Source organism: Xenopus laevis, chromosome 8S (genome assembly GCF_017654675.1).
Source record: "Xenopus laevis strain J_2021 chromosome 8S, Xenopus_laevis_v10.1, whole genome shotgun sequence".
NCBI classification, from domain to species: domain Eukaryota; kingdom Metazoa; phylum Chordata; class Amphibia; order Anura; family Pipidae; genus Xenopus; species Xenopus laevis.
Window position 1 is genome coordinate 60,110,410 of NC_054386.1, and position 10,388 is coordinate 60,120,797.

At 35.9% G+C, this 10,388-nt stretch overlaps 1 protein-coding gene across 2 annotated transcripts in view; it reads left to right on the top strand.

Moving 5' to 3' along the window:
- Positions 1 to 7,629, top strand: part of LOC108700113 (protocadherin-19) — a 125,051-nt gene extending 117,422 nt beyond the window's left edge. For both annotated transcript variants that reach the window (XM_018232996.2, XM_018232995.2), the window contains one exon: positions 4,632 to 7,629. In XM_018232996.2, coding sequence (XP_018088485.1) covers positions 4,632 to 5,200 — 569 coding nt within the window. In that variant the 3' untranslated portion in view covers positions 5,201 to 7,629. The remainder of the gene's footprint in view (positions 1 to 4,631) is intronic.
- The last annotated feature ends 2,759 nt before the right edge of the window (positions 7,630 to 10,388 follow it).

Here is a 10,388-nt window from a genome sequence, read left to right on the forward strand (position 1 = left end):
CCATTTTTAAAAAAAAAAAAACAAAAACTTGTTTTGCTCTAAAAAGGACAATGTACTGTACATTTTAAGCCAATGAGTATTCAAGCTCTCAGTCCAAAGTACTTTTTTCCTTTACATCACCAATTCTCTGCAAGCATAAGCCGTTCATATTTTGGTGCAGTGTATTGTGTGATGTGAATAATTATTAGCCTGCATCATGTGTGGTAGAAAAATGAATGGATTTAGCAGGCACAGGTTTAACACGCCAATATATAGCTCACAATGGCTGTAAAAGAGCTTTATAAGATTGAAGGCAATGTGAAAAAAAGCTTTGCACTCTCCAATGAAATCTAAAGTGCCTAGAGATAGCTTTATTGCAAAAATAAATGTAAACGCGGAACACATTTTATATTGAATAGATTTGCTCCCAAGCTTCTTCTGTCAAATTCAGATTAATGAAAATATATACACGCTGATATTCCCCCCCACACACACACACTTGATTTTCAGGATGAATGTATATAGCCGTATAGAGTCCCATCATACTGAACTGTATTATTAAACCTTGTATTAAGAAAAGATATCGAGCTGTGCTGGAATAAAAGGATTCTTTTTGAAAGGTTTATTTTTTTATCTGTGGATGTAAGCAAGGCTTATGCCAATGAAACAAGCAGCGCTGCTTTCCATTTGAAGACTATTGCTTGAGAATGCACTTTGGTATTCGTCTGGTCCTGCTAATTATTTCTGTCTGTACATAATATAATCCCACTTTTAGTTCTAAGCACAAAAGCTGATTTATAAAAAAAAAAAAAAAAAAATCATTCTAAAGCTACTTGAGTCTTTATTTTATGCAACTATTTCTACTGAGGATATTAAGCATAAAATGAAACACATATAAATGTAGCTTGTTAGTTGATTTTGACATGCTCTGATAATTATATTGTATTATTACTATTATGTGTGCTTGTTTATTTTTCTTAATAGTAAGGCACTAGCTGCCATGTGTATGGTTTAGGTGGCTAGAAAGTGGTGGTTTATGATCATAACTTTGTAACAAAATAACCCCTGTTTTGGGTACATATGCAATAGCATTTATTATACTTATATATATACTTTAAAGCCTTTAGAGTGCTCCCACAACCCCCCTGTTTTGATATTAGAAAGTGGTGGTACCTGTGAATGCTTTAGGGAGGGGAGATGGGAGGATGGAGGATTAGTTTAATCCCTTTTGAGACATTGTGGACAAAAGTAAATCCGCTTTAGCCCCCCTCACGGTATTTCTGTACCTTAAGCACAAATAATGCCAATATTCTAGGAAATGTAGTGTTTATTAACAGGCTCTCGCCAATCAATACACAGAGTGCTTTATGTATAGTATTGTATAGACTGCTTTTGTGCAAAAGTGGTTAGAAGAAAATAAATGTTTATTATTCTCCTAGGATGGTGCTGTGTTAACACCACTCATAGTACATAACTTAAACATGCACTTTAATGTGACAGTTTGCTGCCTTTGCATAGCTTGTTGCGTTTGTACTAGATCTGGGATTTGACATTAGGGTGACCACAAAAAGGCTGCCTATTTTGATTGATCAGCCGCTTGTTCCAGTCAACTGGATATTTTAATAAGTGTCCTCTCTATTGGAATTATCAAATTGCACTGATCTGATTGACTGACCTGTGAGGCACCAAAGGATTGTCACATCCTGATTCATATTGGTCAGTATGCACATAAATGTGTGGATGGGGGTTTAGATCTAACATCAGTTCTGATTTAAGTAATGGCATCAGTCTGGAGTTGTTCACACAAACCCTTGCAGATGCCATGCAATCCCAGCGGGTCACTTGAGGGCCACTAAAAGTCTTCATTCACAGTCCAAAACAAAAAAAATGGGGTTGGTGGTCAGTACAAAACAATGAAAGTGGTACGTCCAATTTCTTCTAGTTGCTCTGTGCAACAGCTGAATTAATCAAACAAAACATCAGAAATTGAAAGGAAAAGGAATTCTAGCAAAACTGCAAAACATTTTTCCAGGTAGTGGCAACACAACATGTTTCAGCTCAGAACCCTTTATCAATAAAGGGTAGTGATTGGCGAATTTGTCCCGTGTCGCTTCACCACGAATTTCGCAAATTTTATGAGAAATTTGCAAAACTGACGAAAAATTTGCAAAAAGTTGATTTTGACCCCGGCGACAATTCGGCGTCAAAATGGGAGCTGGAGTTAAAGTTGACGCTGGTGCCAATTAAAGTCAATGGGCATCTGTTAATCGTCGCTGGCATCATAATTGGCGCCAGCGGCGGAACCATCTGCGGCGGTGAAAATATTTTTTTTAGCAAATTGGCAAATTTAGCCGGTGTCGGCGAAACGCACAAATTCACAGCGAATTTGCGCCTGCCAAATAAATTCGCCGATCACAAATAAAGGGTTCTGACCCAAAACATGTCGTGTTGCCAATACCTGGAATGAACTTTTACTTTCACCCTTTGATAAATACGACTTTAAATATCCCATAGCAATGGGATCTATAGTTGGATCACATTTTTATGAGTTGTCAACTATAATATGATTTAACCTCTCTGCACCGTGTATGGCATACATATTTTGTCTTAATCTCAGGAGCATGCTGTACCATTATAAGGCACAACTACCCCTAACTGTTACTTCTTAGTACAGAATGAAACACCTCTCCTAGTCTATTGAAGCATGGTAAACAGCTGTATAGTGTCAGAGGACCATACGTTAGTAGCTAATTATGGTTCGATGAGGTCTTAATCTGCAGATGACATCTGCTCATTCCAATGATTCCACCACTCACCATGCTTTCCCTAGTGACTTCTATTCAGTGTATGAACACTCCTGCTCGGAAAAAATATGTCCATGTTATAGATCAGAAAACTATTATAATAAAGTAGCTGTCCACTTGTTTACCATTTACACTAAATTGTATTACTGTTTGTTCCCTCACTATTTGTTCTTTATAGCTGTAAGTGTAGTTGCCTCTACACAGCCGTTTTAAATACTGTAAGCTCATGCACTTAAATGTTTGTTAAATATGCCCTCTTAGTGAAATAGCATAAAAAGAGGCATTTTACAGGTGAAAAATGACCGTAAAAAGCTTTTATAGCAGTATGGCACTCCTTAAAAAGCCCTGCCGTTTAAAGGGTGAGGCTTGTGACGGTTCAGAGGCTCTGTACACCATTATTTCTTCAACCATGAAAAAGCTCTTATTCACATTTCCTTAAAAGTGTCATAACCTTTACAGAAAAACACAATGCAGCCACCCATTTTAATTGTATTTCATAATTTCCCAGTCACATATCCACACACACACATACAAAAGCTAAAGCATGACGTTTGCCAGCCACTGAGAAAAACATAGACTTTTAGGGCTGTAATACTTCATTATGTACTTTCAGGGAAAAAGATGAACACTAAATCTATCCAAAACAAACTGCCAATTTATACAGTGTACCTCTGATAATTGTATCTATAAATATTATTACTGTTTATCTTTAATTTTGGGAGCTGGCCATTCTGGTCTGTACTTGTCCCTAGGGCTTATGTGTTCGTGGGGCTCGGTTAACTGTATTCATTAGTGGAGATTATGATTAGGTTTTTACTGTTAAGCAATGGTGGGCCTGCTTTAACTCAAGCATTCTATCCTCTATGTAGTTAAGAGACTATATGTGGACTCTGTTGTTCCAAATTATACATATAACTTGTGTAAAAGAGAATAAAAGAAAAAGTATACATTGAACATTTTGTTCCCATATGAGTTCATGCTTGAATGCCTCAGATCCTTTAAATACACTTAAAAGCATGAAATGCATCATCAGCCAATCCATTATTTATAAACTATAATACAGCTTCCTTTTGTTTAATAATCTTTTATATGTAATGTTCTTTAAACTTTTCCAAAACACTGACTTGAGTTCAGAAAAACTTGTTTCCACAACTTTTTAGGCAACAGCCCATATTTATGATAAGAATAAACTTACTGTTACAAACATCTTCAAACGTTATGAACATCTTTATAAACAGTATGTAATGACAGATGTCCATGTCTGTTCAGCTATGAAGGAGTTGCTTGTCTCAAAGCTTTATTCTATGTTTACACCTAGTTTGTGTACTTTCCTAAATACAATACAATCTCATTAACATTAATTATTGTTAACCACAATGAGAATGAAACTTGAAAGTACGTGTGAATTTTAGGGATGCACCGAATCCACTATTTGGGATTTGCCCCGAATCCCTGAATCCTTGGTGAAAGAAGGTGAATTTAAATCATGACCAAATCAAACATTTCCCAGTCTGTTATAAACCACCTATAACTAGTCATATGAGTGAGAAGCACTCAAGGGTCTTAACGAAAAAGCAAATATACAATTTTATTAGGTCAATTTTTCACACTTCCCTGGGACCTTTCTCAAGAATGTCTCTCATTTAGTAGGTCAACGAATTGATCTAATAAATTAGTATTTTTGCTTTTTCATTAAGACCCTTGAGTGCTCATTTTCTACTAATATGTCAGCATTTACTTATGGTAGCCCAAGGGCAAAATAAAGTGTCTTTATTTTTATGATAGTGTCTTTTAAGCTTGGAATTGAATGTGACAAATCAAATACTTATAAACATATATTTTTTTTAGATCAGAATGAAGGCTTCCATTGCAGAGAAGAATGCCGGATTCTTGGACACTCCGATAGATGTTGGATGCCGAGGGTCCCCATCCCAAGTCGCGCCAAGTCTCCGGAGCATGGAAGAAATGTCATTGCATTGTCAATAGAAGCATCTACTGTGGACACAGAGCCTTTTGAAGAGTGTAAAACCAAAAGAACTTTTGCAACTTTTGGCAAAGATGGCAGTGAGAATACTACTGATGATAGGGCTACTTTAAAGGGGAAAAGGACAGTTGATCTGCCAGTCAGCAGCCCTAAAGTGAATGGTATTGTCCGTGAAGCAGGGAATGGCTGTGAAGCTGTCAGCCCAATCACTTCTCCCTTGCATTTAAAATCTGCAGCACCGTACAACATAATGCACTGCCCTGGCAACCAGGATGTGGAGCAGTTTGTAAACAATGGTCCTTCTCGGCCTACAGAGGCAGAGCCTAGAGGGGTGTACATTGAAAACATAATGCATGAAATCAACCCTTTACTGCAAGAATGTCGAGAAAAAGACTCTCTGGGAGTTAAGAGACTTAAAGACATTGTCCTCTAAGCATCAAGCAGAGTGCATTGAGGAAGAAGGACTTTCCAAAATTACCATTTGTTTTTAACTGATTACCAATGGTTCACAGGTTGCTGTATTTAAAGCTTTTCCCTAAATGTATTGTTTATAAATCAAGCTATTGTTATGTGACAATCCCAAACTTTTTCGGCAGGGGTGTTCAATCTGAGCAAGCAGCTGACTCCACACCATTCCTCATCTTTTCTTGCGCTGAACATAAAAAACTGTTATTACCATCAATGTACAAAGTATTATGTATGTATTAAGTATTTTCAATTTATATATTTTTATAAACATATATATCAAAATTATAATATAAATTAGCATTATTTGTACAGAACTCAAAAGAAAAAAAAAACAACTACATTCAAATTTCTTGGCTACTGGTTTTGTAGCATAGTTGAGAACCATTTCTTGTGTGACATTCTAATTTTGATGAGGTGAGCTATAGACAGGGAAATGCTAATCCTAATAATTTCCTTCATTCTAGGTTGCTGCTTTTGCTATGGACACCCCTGCATCCAAAGTCCTTTTGCTGTTACATCTTGCTATCTGTTCTATTACTGTATTTGATATTTAAAATTTTGTTCAGTAATGGCAAAAGGCATTCAAGTAAAAATTCAATAAAAAAATTGTAATCTTTCTTGAATATTTTTAAAACGATGCCTAATTTTTCCTCTGCATTTTTAGCTTGGTATGAATTTGTACAGTGTAGTTTATTCCACTATTTTTTTAACAGTGTACGAAGATGATATCCCCTTTGTCAATGAACTGTTATTTAACTAGTCTTTAATGCAAGGTTTTGTGAACAATTCTTAAGCCCATTCTCTGTCTCAGCAAAGGCAATGCTTTCTTCCCAAGCCATTGTTCTTATAAATAATCGACTCAAGGTCCTGACACCGATGTAAGAGATTTCCCCCCTTCTTCTATTTTCACGTATTCATTGTCTCAATCAATCTCAACTTTATGGGGGTTTTTTGTGTTTCTCCTCCCAGTGGAAATGTCATGAAGTTTACATTTATATTCGTACACAGTACCTTTTTATTATCCGGATTATTGTCAGGATACTGACAGAATGAAGTTATTTGAAAAATGATCAAATAAAAGCTCCTGCTTTTTTGACAACTATAAATTAAATAAATATAATATTGCAATCCTAAAATAGGCTTTAAAGATAACAACAAGGTTGGCTTTGAGGCAGAAGAGAGAAGGCATTTTTGCTGGATCCCTTCCTATTAAGAAAGTTAAAAGAAGACAACACCATCAAGTTTAACCCTTTATTTAGTTTATTTCTAGTTAAGTTTGAATTGACAGATACATCAGACAGAAGTCTAAAGCTATCTCCAGTTTGACCATTAGAAAAGGTGGCATTACAATAGTCATTTCTCCACAACACCCAACCAATCAGGAGGCCAAACAGTCAGATACTATATGATGGTGATGATACACATGTAGGGGTGCCCTTGATTACGATTATGATCAGCTCCATAGCCAGAAGGATCAAAACTTCACTTTCTGTTCTGCAGATGCACTGTGTATCCATCAATATGGAGCATCAGCAGGTACAGTTTACAGAGTGGCTTATCTGTGATCTGACAGTATTGCAAGATGGTCTGTTGAAACCCCCTCTAACTTTACTGATAGGTACTATACACAAAATTGACCAAACTGCTCAACTAAACCTGGGCACATATGGCCAGTTCAAGAGAAAAGTATCTTCATGACTCATTAATGGCATCTGGACTAGATGATGGATTACCACTCAATTATATGTGTTGTATATATACACCATGTACTGTGCTCAGTGTCAGACTGGCCCATCGGGACACCAGGAAAACTCCTGGTGGGCCCATACCATTTAGCCTATTTCATGGTCATTCCCTATTTCTTTATGGGAAAAAATGCATAACAATGGAAGAATATAGTACGTTTTCTGGTGGGGCCCTGGAATCCCAGTCTGACACTGACTGTACTATGAAATAAAAAAAGATCTTAGACAGAAAATGTACTTGGTAATAATAATCCACAATTTTTCCAGATCAATCAGCTCACAAGTAAATGCTACCTGCTAATTGGTTGCAATGGGCAACTGTATTTAACTTTGCACCTGTTTTTACATTATACACTATTTTTTATCATTCTTGGGTATTTTTTTTATTTATGTCAGCTGTTGTTCAAGGACAATTCCGAACATAGGTGGATTCTAGTAGATGTAGTTCAGTAGTATCTGGAGGGCTGCAGGTAGAACATTTCTCAATTTGAGGCCAATTTTTTTCTCTAATACAGCCCTGATTATAATATTGGTTAATGCGACAGAAATCTCACAGGGACAAATATGAGACTAAAACAATTACAATGTTTTTATATGACCTGTATTGTCAAATGGTAAAATAAATACAGTGCAATGCTATCAGAAATCACCATTTAGCAGCTCTTTGTTTCTCTGCTGCATGCAGCAAATGGACCTGATGGACACTGAACTAATGACACAGACAACAATAGGGCAGCTCACTTGGAATGACTCCCAAATGGATTAGAGATTCAAACTTTACATGTAATAAAGAGTATTTTTACTGTATGGTATCACTTGTCCTTTTAAAAAAAGCCACAGTTTGGAGCTTATTTTCAATATTCTGTTTTATTTTATTTTTTTTAAAAAAGCCAGAATTGCAGGGCTATGTTTCAGAATCAAATCAGAATCAAATTTTGTCTGAGTAGACAGTAGCTTGGAAACAGGTGCAAGCAGTGACTTATGCTGCCCTCGCAATTTCTATCAAGTAAATGGTACTTCTTTGGCATTCACACACACATCTGTGTCCATTCTATGTGTCTGTGCCATTAAGGTAACTGAATGTGATGACATCAATCTTCCATCTACTGGGTTCTGAGTTCAGTGTGCAGTTAAAGAAAGTCCTTCCATTAGCAATATATCACTCCATCACCTCACTTCTATCTCAACAGCTGCCACATCCTAATCCATACAACTAGTGATTCTCAGTGAATAATGAATAGCAAAACTTTGAATAAATGATATCTATAACCAATATAGCCTTCCTTTACTGCATGGCAAGCCATAGGTACAGTATGCATAGTCACATTTTTGTTGGAACAGTCAGTACATAAGTAAATGTGTAGGATGTACTAAACTAAAGAATGAATTAGAGAGATAGCAGTTTTGCCATCCCAGGTCTTACGGCACAATATACTCTTTCATTCTCTTACTGTATTTGTAGATTCACATACATGCTGGCAAAGGGCAAAGAGTGAACTGGCACATGGTATTTTTATACATTTCTTTGCCATATTTAATTTGCACTTTGACAGCTGCAGTAGACCAGCTACAGCTAAGAAGGGCTGATACAAATATTAAAAACTACCTTGGCACACTGAAACACTTAAAAGGGGTTGTTCACCTTTTAGTATGATCAAGAGAGTGATATGTTGGACTTTTTTTTACTATTTGCAGTTTATCAGTTGTTTAGATTTTTGTTGAGCAGCTCTCCAGTGAATTTTAGCAGCTATCTGGTTGCTAGGGTATAAATTACCCAGGTAAGTACTTTGAATTCGAGGCTGCATGAATAGGAGAGAGCCTGAACAGAAAGATAAGTAATAAAAGATAACAATTGTTTATGGGCTGCTGGGGTCAGTGACCCCCATTTCACAGCAGGAAAGAGACAGAAAAAAGAAGACAAATCATACAAAAACTACAAGAAATAGAAAAGAAAGACCAACTGAAAATTTTATAATAATTGACCATTCAGTGATATACTAAAAGTTGAAGATGAACTACCCCTTTAACACATACAGTATGCTTGGGGCAAAAAACAAGAGCACCATGGCATGCAGAAAACTATGGAGATGTGTTGGAGATACTTTCCATGATGCTGTGTGGTTTTCTGCATGACATAGACACTCATTATTTTTAAATGTATACATTTATTTTCCTCTTGAGTACTGTATTTCTGCAATTCCTTACATGAAGCTCAGTGCTGAGAATGCATATCCCAATGCAGATTCTCTTATTTTGAATATATTGTAGGCTGTTCATATTCACAGGTTTTCAATCCCAAAGAGTGTGGCAAGAGTGAAGGGAACTCCTATTCATGCTAGGACAAAAATAATATAATAAATATGAAATAAATAATATAATATAGCATCATTTATGTATCTTATCTATGTAGCACCAACAAGTTCTGTATATAACTAAGCTGTGATTTCAAATAATACAAAACGTAGATACAGGTATTGGATCTGTTATCCAAAAACCCATAATCCAGAAAGCTCCGAATTATGGAAAGGCCATCTTCTGTAGACCCCATTTTATCCAGTTTTTGAAAACTATTTCCTTTTTTCTCTTCCTTTTTTTATCATCAAACAGTACTTTGTACTTGATCCAAACTAAAATATAATTAATCCTTATTGGAAGCAAAACCAGACTTTTGGGTTCATCAAATGTTTAAAGGGTTTATTGGTAGACTTAAAGATATACTGACATCAGAAAATAGCCTTTATTTATTATCAGAACATTGTCTTTGAATGCTATTTATAATTTTGCCATAAAAGTATTTGCCTGATGCTTTTTTTCTTACTACCCTGTTCCTCTATGAGGGGGCTGCCATATTTGTGCAGCAGGAGTCCGTTAGCATTAGAAACTCTAACTTACAGGTTAAGTTGGGCAGTCAGGTTGGCAAACAGTCAGGTTTAGGAACTTCAAATGACAAATACTTACAAAAGCAGGAAAGCAGAAATGAATAAATTACTATGGAGTAAGTTGTGATAATGACACATAATTCCTACAAAAAACACAGTAATGGTTGCACAGCTCAGGATCTACTCCAGCCACAGCCTTTAAGCCTATTTAGACCTAATAAAAGGGGTGGTTAAGCTTTAAGTTAACTTTTAGTTATAGAATGTTATAGAATGGCAAAATCTAAGCAACTTTTTTTAAAATGTTTTAATTACTTCTTACCAGTCTCCTATTCAAATCAATGCATTGTTGCTAGGGTAATTGGGGTTATAGCAACAAAACTGATGAAACTGCAACCTGGAGAACTGCTAAATAAAAAGCTAAGCAACAAAAAAAAACACAAATAAAAAAAATGAAAACCAATTGCAAATATCACTCACTACATCATATTAAAGTTTAATTGAAAAGTGAACATCCTCTTTAAAGCAATAA